Source organism: Poromitra crassiceps, assembly GCF_964638095.1.
Source record: "Poromitra crassiceps genome assembly, chromosome: 5".
NCBI lineage: Eukaryota > Metazoa > Chordata > Actinopteri > Beryciformes > Melamphaidae > Poromitra > Poromitra crassiceps.
In genome coordinates, this window is record NC_139642.1 from 54,142,848 (window position 1) to 54,157,944 (window position 15,097).

At 44.9% G+C, this 15,097-nt stretch overlaps 1 protein-coding gene across 2 annotated transcripts in view; it reads left to right on the forward strand.

The window, feature by feature from the left end:
- cwf19l2 (CWF19 like cell cycle control factor 2) overlaps positions 1–15,097 on the forward strand; it is a 48,916-nt gene that overhangs the window by 15,512 nt on the left and 18,307 nt on the right. Inside the window, exons 5-11 of one of the 2 annotated variants that reach the window (XM_083637404.1) lie at positions 732–851; positions 1,058–1,151; positions 5,539–5,654; positions 6,121–6,772; positions 7,103–7,349; positions 10,216–10,318; positions 11,520–11,621. In XM_083637404.1, coding sequence (XP_083493530.1) covers positions 732–851; positions 1,058–1,151; positions 5,539–5,654; positions 6,121–6,772; positions 7,103–7,349; positions 10,216–10,318; positions 11,520–11,621 — 1,434 coding nt within the window. The remainder of the gene's footprint in view (positions 1–731; positions 852–1,057; positions 1,152–5,538; positions 5,655–6,120; positions 6,773–7,102; positions 7,350–10,215; positions 10,319–11,519; positions 11,622–15,097) is intronic. The other variant, XM_083637405.1, reaches the window with a different exon arrangement.

Here is a 15,097-nt window from a genome sequence, read left to right on the forward strand (position 1 = left end):
TACATGTGCCAAGGAGATTAAAAAAGTCTTGGTTTTCCAGTGGGCAGTGAGGTTTTGTTCCAGAACAGTACGGGTCAGAAAGTGAGCATTGAAAGGCAGAAATCTCAGCACCTACTGATTAAATTGTTGAGTCATTGGCATTAATCAACAACTCCATGATGGATATATTGGTCATTTTGAGCTATGGGACAGTAAACATTTTATTCACTGTACCTTAAAAAAAAAGGCTGAAATTAAGTCTTTATCCTTGAGGAATGGACTACGCTTACACTTCTCGCTTCAATGTGACAGATCATCCAATCATGCCTGGATGCAGCAAGTGACATACTGTATTATGCAGAAAAATTGTCATTAATAATATCAGATCTTCAGAACCAGACATGTATGTATATGCATGGGCTAGATATTCAGAGGACTACAAAATCACTGATCTTTCTTGGAGAAATTGTTAGAAAAAGAAAGAAAGAAAATTAGATAGAAAAAAACACACAACTCTAAGCATTATCCCAGGTTTGTCTCCTCAGGTTTGACTCCAGGGTGTTTTCATTAAAATATGTAATATATGTCATAGTTGTTTTTCCCCTTTGTGTGTTTGTTTGTGTGTGTGTGTGTGAGAAGAAATACATGTCATGAAATGTCCCTTGACCTTCCCTCAATCTGTACATTGGGACTTTGTCACTGTGTGTGTTATCTGTCTGTCCCACGCCTCCCCTGCTCTGTCCACCCTGTAGAGAGATGAATGGATGACCTTTGACTTCCTGACCATGAGAACCACGTCCACAGCAGACAAGAGGGCCGAGAAGGAACGGCAGAAAGAGGAGGAGAGAGCCAAGGCTCAGGCCATTGAACAGGTGTGTGTGTGTGTGTGTGTGTGTGTGTGTGTGCGCGCCACCCATTTCTGTGTGTGCCAGGATTTCTTTTTTCTCTCCATCTTTATAACATGTGCCCCTGTTGTGGATATACAGATATGATTCAAATGATTTGTGTGTGTGTGTGTGTGTGTGTGTGTGTGTGTGTGTGTGTGTGTTTGCGCGCGCGTGCGTGCGGTTCCCATTAGGCTGGTCTGCACAAGCTGGAGCTGAACCCTTACTGGAAGGACGGAGGGAGCGGTCTGCCCCCAGAGGAGACGGCGGGTACTGCAGCAAAGAGAGGTGATAACAGACCACACAGACATTTCCATTTAGATAGACCCCACTGAATGCTCATTCCACAGGCACAGTGCAGACGGCTTCACCACAGTGTGTGATGGTGTTCTCCTGGAAATGAGCTTCTCCTTGATTTGATGGAGGGAGACCCAGAAGGCAGAAAGGGACCATAGAGGCAGCAGGGTGCCGTGATGAGGATGGTGAGCGCTATTCAGTCGATACTCCTCCACCTCGCTGAAGTGTCCTTGTGCAAGGCACATATACCCTATCAGCTCCTGGGTTGCTGTTCTGTATCTGTATCTGCTTTATCCACCGTAAAAGCCATCAATTTATGTACACCTTAATTTGAAAGTGTTGTATCAGGTTTAAGGTGAGAGCTCATTTGGTCCTTTGCCTCATCTGCGCTATTTGCTTCTTAGTGGAGGTTTATTTGAGTGCAGACTACTAAACTACAGAGGAGCTTTGCTTCTACCACTTGTCACTAAGCCAGCAAGCTGATATCCCATAGCTCAGATGATCGCCGAAGCCACAATAGGTTAGGGAGTCTCCAAAACAGTTTGGATAAGGGCAGAAAATTCTGTGCAAATAATGTTATCCCAAGTGGAATCATATACACCCCCTCCCCCCGCGCGCTACTTCAAAATGTTGCCCTGACTTTCAGACTTGGTTTGTGAACTTGTTATGTAAATGTTGCCTCACCGTTTCCCATCCAGATGAGATTCCAGATAGGTCAGCAGGTCAGCCAGCAATCTGGGAACCCAGAGTCTATTTTTATTTGAAAAATAAAGACTCTGCAGTGTGCAGTTTTAACCTTATTAGCAAATAGCCGAAATGGACGCGGAAAAGGAAAGCGGAAGTGACGGAAAAGCCACCTTTTCCGCGTCCATTTCGGCTATTCACTAATAACGTTAACGCATAAACACACTGCATAGAATACGTCAACTCGTCTTACAACATCAGTGGAAAATTACTGTAAAGTCGCGGTGCAAGTTGCTGTCTCTACTGTAAACAGTGGAGCACAGACGTGGAAAAGGAAGTGACGGTGGCAGGAGAGGCGCGCTGTACAGGAAGCTGGGAAAAACGGTAGGGTTCCCAGAGTCTATTTTTCAAATAAAAATTGACTCTGGGTTCCCAGATTAGTCTGCCAGAGTCCCTCCACATTCCCACACTGTGCGTACGCTCCCCCGTTCTCTGACAGCATCCTTTGCACTCTGTCTCTCCCACTCTCGCCCTCCTTTTCACCTCATCCCTTCTTTTCACTCCTCCCTCCCTCCCTCTCTCTGTCTCCTCTCCTCTCGCTGGTGCTGCTACATACTAACGAATGAATCTAACATGATATCTGCAGACTGGAATAAGTGATTGAAATGTTGCAAAAGAAGTAATTGAGATTAAACATGTGCATTATGTAATGTGCTGGGATACTGTGTAATATGTAATATAGTTTGCATAATAAATGTAAGGGTTTGCTCGTACACAGGAATGTCGACAGATAATATATGTATGTGTGTCTTGGTGCACCGCTCTCTTCTGAATTCATCCAGATGAGGCATCTCAAACATCTGGCCTGTGCTCTAAAACAACAAACACCCTTCCTGCTTCCTGCTATATGAAATACTGACACACTGATCAGCCCACTTCCTCTTTCTGCCGCCCTCATCATTCTTTTTCTTCCTTCAACATTTTATTTTTCAATTTTTCTTGGAACAAAACAAGAACAAGACAAATGAACAGGCTCAGACACAGGAAAGGAAAGGAAAGCATACATGTAACAGGGACACTCAATTACAGCTTTGTAATATGGTGCTACCAGCTGCATAGGGTGCTTATGTGCTTCTAAGAGATGGTGTGTAAGAGGTCAACGAGGAACCAGCCGGGCAAGTCACCTGCCGCCCCTAACCTCGTCGAGGTAGGCTAGAAACGGCTCCCAAATAGTTAGAAATGTTTTAAGTGAGTTGGTCCTTAGGGACCTGAGTCTCTCCATCCGTATATAACAGGGGTCATGTCTGTCAACCACAGTTGGAAAGAGGGTGAAGAGGGGGATTTCCATTCCTTCAGAATGAGTTTTTTGGCAACAGTTGTCCCCTGTGTCAGAGACTGCTGTATACAGCTGTAGGGAAGTCCAAAGAGGTCTCAGAGCAGCCGAAGATCGCAAGTTCTGCCTCCGGCTGAAGGGTTATTGTGTCGGCCTTAGAGTACCAGTCAAATAGTTTTGCCCAGAATCCCGTCAGTGAAGGGTTAGAACCAGAAAGCATGAGACAGAGTGCCCTCTGACGTCTGACTCCTGTCACACAGTGGTGAGACAGAGGGGAAGATCTTGTGCAACTTATGCTTAGAATAGTGAAGACGATGAGAGCGACTTTGAATTGGATCAGCTGGTGTCTACTATTAACTGAGCAGAGTTGTATCACAGACTGACTCCTACCCCATACACTGTCAGACAAATCAACACCAAGCACCAATCCTCTCAGTAGAGGCCATGGTGCAGTTATCAAACAGATACTGTGTATAAATCTAGAAATGAGATGAGTGAGGAGGGCTCAGCAAAACATCGGAAAGGCACGTTCATTTGGGAGCGCTTCAAAGGTATGAATCTTGGCTCGAACATAGTTCCTGATTTGCAGGTATCTGAACCAGTCTGCCCTCATCACTCTCATCCCTTCCATTCGCCTGCCAATGATGTGTGTGTGTGTGTGTGTGTGTCTGTGTGCGTGTGCGTGTGTGTGCGTGCGTGCGTGTGTGTCTGACATTGTGAACTCTTGGCCCTCTCCCTCACAGGCGCCCGCCCCAAACAGACAGCACAGCTTATTGGTTTACAGACCAATAAATCTATTATTATTTTCTTCTTCTTCTTCTTCTTCTTTTAAGGTAGACGAGCCTAATCCCTCTTTTCTTTGGTGTTCCTCTCCCTCTGAGGCGCCACGGGAGGATTTGTGGTATTAGAGACCTCCGGTGACCTCAGCTCCACGTTCACCTTTCTGAACTTCACTGAAAACACTCCACCTCAAATTGTGGAGGTTATCTCTATCTGCCATCTTTACCACTGCTCAAAATGACATTCAGCTGTGTTGCAGGGGAACTACATGTGGGAGACACAGCTTTGTCTGTTTCAAATGGCAGGAGTTCATCAAATAGGTTAATTCCAGAGAGAGAGAGAGAGAGAGAGATATTGTGTGTGTGTGTGTGTGTGTGTGTGTGTGTGTGTGTGTGTGTGTGTGTGTGTGTGTGTGTGTGTGTGTGTGTGTGTGTGTGTGTGTGTGCGCGTGTGTGCGTGTGTGCGTGCGCGAGTGAGAGAGAGAGAGAGAGATAGATTCTGAGTCTGGGATTTTGAGAGAGAGAGAAAAACGGAGAAAGACAGGCAGAGAGAGAGAGACTAAGCTCTTTTCAATTGACAAGCGTGTGTGTGTGTGTGTGTTATCTCCACACAGTAAGTACACTTCCCTCTGGAGTTGGTGTGGCCTCTCCGTTGTAAGCCTCATTTTAACAGCATGGCAGAATGAGCTGACAGAAGCACATCAATGTCACACACACACACACACACACACACACACACACACACACACACACACACTTGCTTTTCCCGTTCAAACTGTATGCAAGAAGGGAAAGTAGTTTTCCTTATCTTGGGGTTGCAAAAAAAGTCAGCATTCTGATTTTAAAGTCAGACTTCTGATACATCATGAATAGCGATTTTTTTTCAAATGTGTGTTATAACGAGCCAATTACATCTAGTCGTTTCTTAGAAGGTTCACAGTTGAACCAACTTTGAACCAACACCGGCCCAGCACCAGCGCTAGGTTCCAGTGGGTGGAAAGCGGGTAAGAGTAATCAGGGTGACCTCTGACCTGTGGTTTTGGCCAGTACCTCTGGCATGTCCCACTTCTCTGGGGACTTGTGGGAGTGGATTAAAAACTCCTGAGTGTCTTCAACCTTTTCTCACCTGCCTATTCTTCCTCCACTCTTCCGCCATGTCGGCCTCTCTTCTCCTACATCTGCTGTACCTTGTGCTCCTAGTCTCTGCACTCACACTCCCATCCCATCCACCCCGCGCCCCCCATTGTTGAAGGATGTCTTTCAGATTTTTTTTTTGCTTTCATTATCAAATAATGCCAAGAGAACCTACAATATGTTCTGAATTGCAGGTTGCTACATCACTTCCTGTCGGCCATTACCTTCCTCTCAGCATCTCTTAAAAACAAATCGGAGCCACTTCATGGCACTTGATGGCTGTTAGTGTTACGTGGAGTGCATACTATTTAGAGGCTTTTGACTGGGGAGACAGACACACACAAATACAAAATGGAGGTTTAGTCTTGGTTTCTCTGACAATCTAAAAAAATCTGTGGATGGGAATGTATGAATATGCACTTCTGTGTGTATCTAAATTCACGCACAGGGTCAGTGGTGGATGACGGTGGTCTGGGCTGGCTGAGGAAGAGCTTCCAGAGGATGAAGGAGCAGGCAGAGAGGGAGCGCCGCAGCCTCAGCGAGGTGGTGGCCCATCGATATGGGGTGAGATCTGATGACACGCCAGCAACGCACATCATATATGTATATCTATATATATACTGTATATATATATATACACATACATACATGCATACATACATACATACATACATACATACATACATACATACATACATACATACATACATACAGTACATACATACATACATAGACACCAGAATGAAACCAGGACCAGAATGCTAAAGACAAGACATAGTTGACCATGCCACCGGAACCTACTGTCAGTTTGGAAGCACATCTACCTTATTACACCATTAATTTTTACATATCACATTCATGTAATGGACCTGCACCCACACCACCACCGTCTTAGATACCTCTCCTTTCTAGCCTGCTTGTTGTACATTTATTTACATACAGCTAATTCTCCAATGGGCCTCCATGATGTGTCATGTATCTTTTAGTGTTAATGTTTGTTAATATGTTAATATGTATTTCTCCTTTGTAGTCCATGGAGCAGTTTCAGAAGCGACTCGCAGATGCTGAGAGAGCTGCATATGGAGAGAGGAGAGAAGGTGGAGGAGCGGGGTGGAGGCAAGGAGAGGATGGCAGGGAGCGATGGAGGAGGAAAGAGGGAGGCGGGGAAGAGAGAGAGAGGTGGAGGAGGAATGAGAGAGAGAGAGACACTCCACCCAGAGACCGAGAGAGACACCACGTTGGAAGAGAGGAGGAGAGGGAGAAGGACAAGACAGGCCAAGATGGAGACAGGTCTAGGGAAAGGGACAGAGAGAGAGAGAGGGATAGGGATAGAGACGGCGAAAGAGACAGAAACAGGGATAGAGACAGAGAGCGAAACGGGGAAAGAGACAGAGAGAGAGATAGAGAAAGAGACTGGGATAGAGATGGAGAGAGAGACAGAAACAGGGATAGAGACAGAGAGAGAAATGGGGAAAGAGACAGAGAGAGAGATAGAGAAAGAGACTGGGATAGAGATGGAGAGAGAGACAGGCCCAGAGAGAGAGACAGGCCCCAACGAGACGACTGTCAATCCCACAGAGAGAGCTCCTCCTCTGGCCACAGTCGGAACCAACCTTCCCTCTCTCTTGGATCACTGAAAAGCCGATTCCTCAAGCCCTCAGAGGAAGAAGACAGCGATGGAGGTGGGTTGACATCAAGCTGTACAGAAGTAAACAGCTTTGTGGGTCACATGGCAGCCAGTGGCTGCACCAGGGAACAAGTTCTGTTCATGTGGTTTCTACTTTGTTTTTTTCATGGTTGAAAAATAACAGCAACAATGTTCTGTTCCCATTCCCATGCTGCACATTCTGCCCACTTACTACATGTACCAACTATTAAAGGATATATCCTGTTTTAATGTACTATATTGTGACACAACAATCCTTATTTTAAATGTCTTGAGAATAGAATTTAAATGTCAAATAGTTCCTCAAAAGGCTGAATGAATCCCGTATTCTCTTTTCCCTGTTCAGGCCGAGAGTCTCTCCCAGCTCCAGCTCCGGCTCGGCCATCCACGGGATTCCTGAAACCCAGCTCCGATGACGAGGACTCGGACCACAGGAATACCGGCGTTCCGGCCTGGAAGAAGAGCAGCGTTCCGGCTCGGGAGTCGGAGGTGCGGGGAAAACCAGAGCCGGAGAAAGAGAAGGACGCTGGGAAAAGTGCCACCGTTCCTCAAGAAAGTCCGCGTGGTGACGAGGGTGGAGCGACGTCATCAAGGTCTGGGCTTTTTAACCTTTTATTGTGTTGCCTTAAAAAGATCATTTTCCCTGTACCGAGCGAACTATAAAACAAGACACCTCCCAGGCTGGAAGCTGTAACACTGTTTCAGCCCGGGAGGCGAGGTGCGTGTTGTGGCGAGCCGATTGCATGTTCCTTTGCATCTGCATTCAATTACACTAAGATAGTGACCTTTTCTGTCATTTTTGCAAGGTTATTTGTAGAGCCCGACCGATATATCGGTCCACCGATATTATCGGCCGATATTGGACAGACAGACAGTCACAGTTTTTTTCACAATCATCTGCTGAAAGTGGAAAAATTCTCTCTGCTCACTGAAAAGGCCATTTCCTACAAGCATGATTTGTGACATCACAAATACTTGGAGCCAATCCCTGAACAGGAATTTAGCAGTTAAACTTTAAAAATCAACAATATTTGCATATTTACAGATTTCCGTTTTTTTTTTATAACGGAGAAGGAGGGGAAGACATTTTAAGGATTTTAACCAGATAATTTAACTTTTGTGTGGAAAAACCATATCAGACACAAATTATTAGTCCAAGTAGAGTATTTTATATATACATGTTAAAACATGACTTTGGCTGTCTTTAATGAAATAGAATGGTCGGCTACGCAGCTCTGTGTGAGCCGGGGGAACTTTTGTTTTCGCTGCATGCAGGAGAAAATTAGTCTCATTCCAGAAGGATGCCCAAAACTGACATACATCATTGATATGGTGGTGATGTATTTCACAGCTGTGTACTTGATGTGAATGTGTGCCTATAAAATGCAAGAAAAACCCCCAACAACAAACAAGTGTGGACACAAGCAGAGATCTGCTATGTGTTGCTGACATGCTGCTGGCACAACACAATCTCTGTATACACCACATTACAGCCTTTATCAGATATTTTCTCACAGTAATCTGCTCCATAAAACTTGGCTAAGGCTTATGTACTCAATTCGTTTCAAGGAATCTGGAGGATTTCTCGACGTGCTTATCTGCTCTTAGTTTGAACGTTCCCAACAAAACTCCCGAGGTATCTGACCTCTCAGCCTTCAGCTCATTTATACTGCGTACGGTTTCTGTCCGCGGCGCGTCTGAGGCGCTGTGTTTAGTACGCACACAGGCTCTTGAGCGTGTCCTTTCTCTGGAGGTTTTCTGTGTTTAGTACGCACACAGGCTCTTGAGCGTGTCCTTTCTCTGGAGGTTTTCTGTGTTTAGTACGCACACAGGCACAGGTTGGGTTGGTGCGGACTGCGGACGTTAAAAAACCCTGACCTGTGTGCATCGATATTGCCTACCAACATGAGGGTCGCAGGTTTGAGCTCCTGTGTTACCTCCGGCTTGGTTGGCCGTCAATGCAGGCACACACAAAAAAACGTGATAAAAGAAAGAAAGAAAGACATTTTTTATTTTGTTTCATCGAAAGGGGAAATTGGACAGTGACGTGTAATAGCCTAGGACAGTCGTCGTCACCAACTTCCATTTTGAATCTCCACCCTCCCCAATGGTCTTTTAAGGGCAGAAACTGAAGCTTTTGCTGCACTCCACCATCTAGCAGTGCAGTAGGCCAGATGTCAGAGCACTAACACTGGGTACAGCAGCCTTCTTCTCGGTTCTTCTGTGATTAGCGTCATTAGGCTAAGTTGTTTAGGTAAAGCAGCATCTAGAAGCCCAGCAGCATGAAAGCAGTCTGCTGTCTTCTAGCTAAAGGAAATGAGGCTATGATGAGACGTGTAATAGCCTGGAACGAGCCACGCAGTTCAGCTCCTCCCAGGCTGTGTTTCAGCTCCATCTCCTCCTGGGCCACAAAGACATTCTGAAAGTTTGAGTCAAATGAATCATAACAGATCAACAGTGTGAGAAAAACCACAACAAAATGGTGAAACGGTTACATTTTAGGTCGCCATTAAATGCCTTTTGGCTATTATTGGGTTATTACATTCTGCTGCTAATAGAGTGCTGCACCACAGGGATGATGTATTTTTGTAGGCGTAGGCAGAAGTCATGCACTTCCTGGTTCTCTCGTCCGGAAGTCAATGGGGTTTTTGTACGGGGATCTGGGTTAAATGCCTGAAATAAGGTCTGCGGTTAACAAATGTTCATGAAATGGCGAACTTTGTGTTCAGCAAGATAATCTTCATAGACGTTTTTGTTTTCTTGTGTTCAGACATAGGTTTATAGATGTTATTTATTTACCTTGACAGTTTCGACGAGTCAACTCTCGTCTTCTTCAGAAGCAGTCGCACTGACAGCTGGGTATGACGTGTCAACCCAGTCAAATCAAATCCAATCAAAGATAATCTTCAGTCCACAAATGGACCACTTTTATGATTTTTGAAGGGTTTCGTGAAAATCAGGATTTTTAAAAGTCACATTTAGGCTTCAGAAGACAGAAATCATACAAGTGGTCCTCATTTGTGAAGATGATTTTGCTGAACACAAAGTTTGCCGTTTCATAAACTTTTGTTGAGCCCAGACCACTTATGTCAGGCATTTAACCAACATGACCAAATCCCATTGACGTCGGGTTGGGACTAGTGAACCGGAAGTGCCAACATCCAGGTCTTGAGGTCCGTTTTGAGGTGTTTATTTTAGTTTTTTTTAGCGCAACAGCGTCAAAACCGTGTAAGATACAGTAACAAAACTGTACATGACGTGTGTGTAGTTGGCCGAGTCCCCCTCCCCTCCCCACGCCACCCACACAGACACACACACACACAACACACACTTTACGCTCCTGGTCCCCATTCGTTTTAAGGTAGGGCATTTGTTTCTTGACCACTTGACTTGACATTCTCCCCTTCTGTCTCCTCCGTCACATCTCTCTCCACCCTCTCACTCTTTCTATACACCTAGCAGTGAGAGTGAGAGTGAGGAAGAGGAGCTCCCACTGCTGACAGAGGATGAGATGAACAAGCTGGGAGCCAAGCTGGTGAAGGCAGAGATCATGGGAAACACAGTGAGTTTGTCACTCCTACCACTTGGTGCCCCTATTAACTTTGCATCTTCTAACTTTCATAATCCCACCAAACCTCAATGAAACATGTCTAACACACACACACACACACACACACACACACACACACACACACACACACACACACATACTGTACACACACACACACACACACACACACACACACACACACACACACACACACACACACACACACACACACACGTCTTTTACTGCCATGTTATATTTACTGATCTCTTGCATTTGAACGTACTGTGATGATTTGGGCTGATTTGTCAGAGACAAGCATGTCACATTTATAAAAGAATCACAGATGCAATCCACAGTGCTCCAAGAGAAAGTCCAAGTAAAAACGGAATTCATTGTTTTACCCCGACGATACGAGTAATTCTCACCATGAACAGCTCTCTAAAAACCATGGATGCTTCTGGTGCTTTTTTGTTGAGTCTTTACATTCTAATATTGCTCCCATTAGCTTTCAATAGGGGGCAGCATCCTTCTGAAGGAGCAGGAGTCCATAACTACTAACTGACCGCTAGATTTCAAACTCTATAATCTCTCATTATCGTGGTCAATTGCAATTGCTCTCTTGCTGTCTCCTCTCGCTCGCTCTCTCTCTCTCTCTCTCTCTCTCTCTCGCTCTCTCTCTCTCTCTCTCTCTCTCTCTCTCTCACACACACACACACACGGCTCCCGATCTCCAAAAAGTCAAAATGACCGCCGTGGTCGTTGGAGTGTTAAAGGAGTCGTGGTTCTCTCGTCTTCAACTGAGGCTGAGAATTGGTCAGTCTTTAATTCTGTTTCAGGGTGGAATCTCCCTTCACCAGCCTCGGCTTTACTGGGAAGTCTCAGCGCTCTTAAGCCCTCTGGGACATGCTTGTGAATTAGGACTGTATACAAATAGACTCGACTTGACTTGCATTTACTTTTATTTGATTTGATTTGATTTGCTTTGATCAAAAACACATCAAGGGGTTTATTCATTTTATAGTGTACATTGATCTGGCCACTCCACTCCCCCTCTATCTTCTATCATCTTTCTGGTTGCCAAGAGTGCTACTGGGATCTTTTATAGGGATCTTTTATAGTATTAAAGTGTTCTCTGTGTGTGTGTGTGTGTGTGTGTGTGTGTGCGTGTGTGTGTGTGTGTGTGTGTGTGTGTGTGTGTGCGTGCATGTCTCAGGCCCTGCTTGAGAAGCTAAAATCCCAGATGGAGGCTGCACGTAAAGCTAAGGAGAACCACGCCGCCCGGCAGAAGCAGACAGAAGCAGCTAAATCCAACCAGGTAGATGAATGTTATGTGTGGGTGTTTCACACACACATTGACAATATGCTTATCTCATCACACATTTTGGGTTCATGATACAATGCGGCAAATAAAAGCATGTGTGCAGAATTTGGTTTATTTTTTTATTTTATTTTTTTTCAACATTTTATTTTTCAATTCTTTTAGAACACAAAGAACAAAATTGAACAAACTCAGACACGGGGCAAAACAAAGGCATACATATATATATATATTATATTACAATGTGGTGCTACCAGCCGCGTGAGGTGCTTACCGGTATGTGCTTCTAAGAGATGTTGTGCATGGGATCCCACACAAGGTCCATGAGAAATCAGCCAGGCGAGTCACATGTCACCATTAACCTCATCAAAGTAGGACAGAAATGGGTCTCAGATAGTTGAACATCTTTTGAGTGAGTTGGTCCTCAGGAACCTGAGTCTCTCCATCCGTATAACGGAAACCATGTCCGCCAACCACAGCTGAAAAGAAGGTGGAGAGGGGGACTTCCATTCCTTCAGAATGAGTGTAGGCCTTAGAGTACCAATCAAATATTTGGGCCCAGAATCCAGATAGTGAAGGACAGAACCAAAACGCATGGGACACCGTGCCCTCTGACACCCGACACCTTTCACATAGTGGTGAGACAGAAGGGAAGATCTTGTGCAACCTATGCTTGGAATAATGAAGACGGTGAGCAACTTTAAATTGGATCAGTCTGCCATGCTTCTCTAATCCTCAGTGGGGGCGCTGATGCAGCTGTCAAACAGACACACACATCTAGAAATAAGAGGCCTCGAGTGGGGAGGGCTTAACAAAACATTAAAAAAAAATCATTTGGGAGAGCTTCAAAGCTATGAATATTGGATTGAACATAATCTCTGATTTGTAGATATCTGTAAAAGTGTGTTTGGCCTGGGGCAACTCAAATTTCCTCTTCAGAAAATCAAAGGATGCACATTTGGTTTATTTTTGAGTCACACAAATCTTTCTAGATTGGCTTGGCTTGCTAGAATATATGTACCGGTATATATTTTAAAAGTCATTAAAAAGAGCAAATTTCTATCTTGTGAAATTGTGACGAGCAAGTTGTCATGTGTTATTACTACAGCAGAATAAATTGTAGCTAATATTTGGTTCATTCTGCCGGTGCTTATTGTAAAATCTTTGTTTTGTGATATTTTGAATTTCAATATATCCACCCATTCCTACCATTACTACTCATTAGTTTATAAAGTACACCACCCCTTTACTAACATAGACATAGACAACATGGACATGGTTTGCTATCTAAACATCCTCACGATGCATAATTTCTCCAAGTTTGGTAAAAAATCTACTTAGTGGTATGAGTGGACAGACTCTGCCACATTTGCACCGCTCTCTCTCCTCTCTCTCTGGCCTCTCTAAATACCTGACCGCTCTCTCTCCTCTCTATCTGTCTCTCTGCCTCTCTAAATACCTGACCGCTCTCTCTCCTCTCTATCTGTCTCTCTGCCTCTCTAAATACCTGCTGTATTTCCTGACTTACTTTCCCCTCTGTTGATATCTGTGCACGGTGCTGTTTCCCACAGATTTACATCCAACACACACGGACTGATACACACTTCACATTTTCATACACACAATCCTAAATCAGATGCCATATCAGCACACTCTCAAATCAAGCAGATATAAACACATTCGCGGGGTGTCCGGGGATTGCAGCAGTAGACTTCCTGCCAACCAACACGAGGGTCGCAGGTTCGAGCCCCCGTGTTACCTCCGACTTGGTGGTCGGCCGTCCATGCAGGCACAATTGGCCGTGTCTGTGGGTGGGAAGCTGGATTATGTGTCCTGGTCACTGCACTAGCACCTCCTCTGGCTGGGGGGGGAATAGCGTGATCCTCCCATGCTCCCACGTGCTACACCCTGCTGGTAAAACTCCTCGCTGTCAGGTGAAAAGAAGCGGCTGGCGAGTTGGAGGAGTCATGTGCTAGTCTGCAACTCTCCCCAGATCAGCAGAGGGGGTGGAGCAATGACCGCGACAGCAGGGGGAATTGGCCAAGTACAATTGGGGAGAAAAATGGGAGAAAAAATGCAAATTGATATAAACACATGAATGCACATGAATAAATAGATGCGGAGAGTGACTCACATGTTGCCTAGCCTGACGCGTGTACTCATACACACACACACACACACACACACACACACACACACACACACACACAATGCCCCGCTGTCATTCTTAAAGTACATGTACCAATTTAATGCAGTATAGTACCATTTGTATTGTGATGCCTTTCTATTACTGTATTGGTATACCGTGCAGCACACACACACACACACATACACACGCGCGCACACACACACACACACACACACACACACACACACATACACGCGCGCACACACACACACACACACACACACACACATACACGCGCACACACACACACACACACACACACACACACACACACACACACACACACACACAGAATCCCTTTGTCAGATTTATCTGCTGGCTGCTTCTATTTCCTTTCCCCTAGTCTGAATCCTAATACAAACACTGAAAGCTATATCTCTCCTTTACTTAACACACACACACACACACACACACACACACACACACACACACACACACACACACACACACACACACACACACACACACACACACACACAGAGAGAGAGGGAGAGAGAGAGAGAGAGCAGGTTACTGCAGCAGCCATCCATCTCTCTTGTCAGGCAGGCAAGAGAAGCGTCTGGCACACACTCCTCTTCAAATGAAAGTAAATAATGTGCTGCTCTTATGTCTTATTGCTTTTAAAAGGGATTTATTTGTTTGAAGGCTCTTTTGCACTCAGCTCCTGCTCGCCAGTTCAATGGGCCCTAATGGGAACCTGCTGTCTGCTGGTGTGTTGACGACAGGGCCCTGACCCGGGGTCATTCAGAGTGTGCCCTAGCAGAAAGACACACAGAGAGGGATACAGAGTAGGGTTGTCAAAAGTATCGATAGTATCGAAAAGTATCAATACTGAACATTTGAATCGGACACAATGCTCATTTGCAACAGGTATCGATAGTATCCATAAGTATCAATATCAATACTAAACATTTGAAACGGATACGATACTCATTTGCAACCCTTTTGATACCATCAGTGCTTTCTTTGAATGAAAAATCACTGATTTTTCGCTCCCTATCATTAAGGGTATCTGTTGCTTCAACAAGCTAAACTGTGTTCTGATGGCTAGAGCAGGGCTAATCTGCTGTCTTAAATTCAAAGTTTGATCAGGCCTAGATTATGGAGAAGTGTGCGTCTGTCCGTCCATCTGTCTAACTTTATTTTGATGCCTGTCTTGATGTGTTGTCATGTTATCCCCCCTTCCCGTGGTATCGAAAATGGTATCGAGTATCAATATTTTCCTGGGTATCTATGGGTATCGAAGTAGAAATGATAGTATTGTGACGTCCCCTAGGAGAGATGA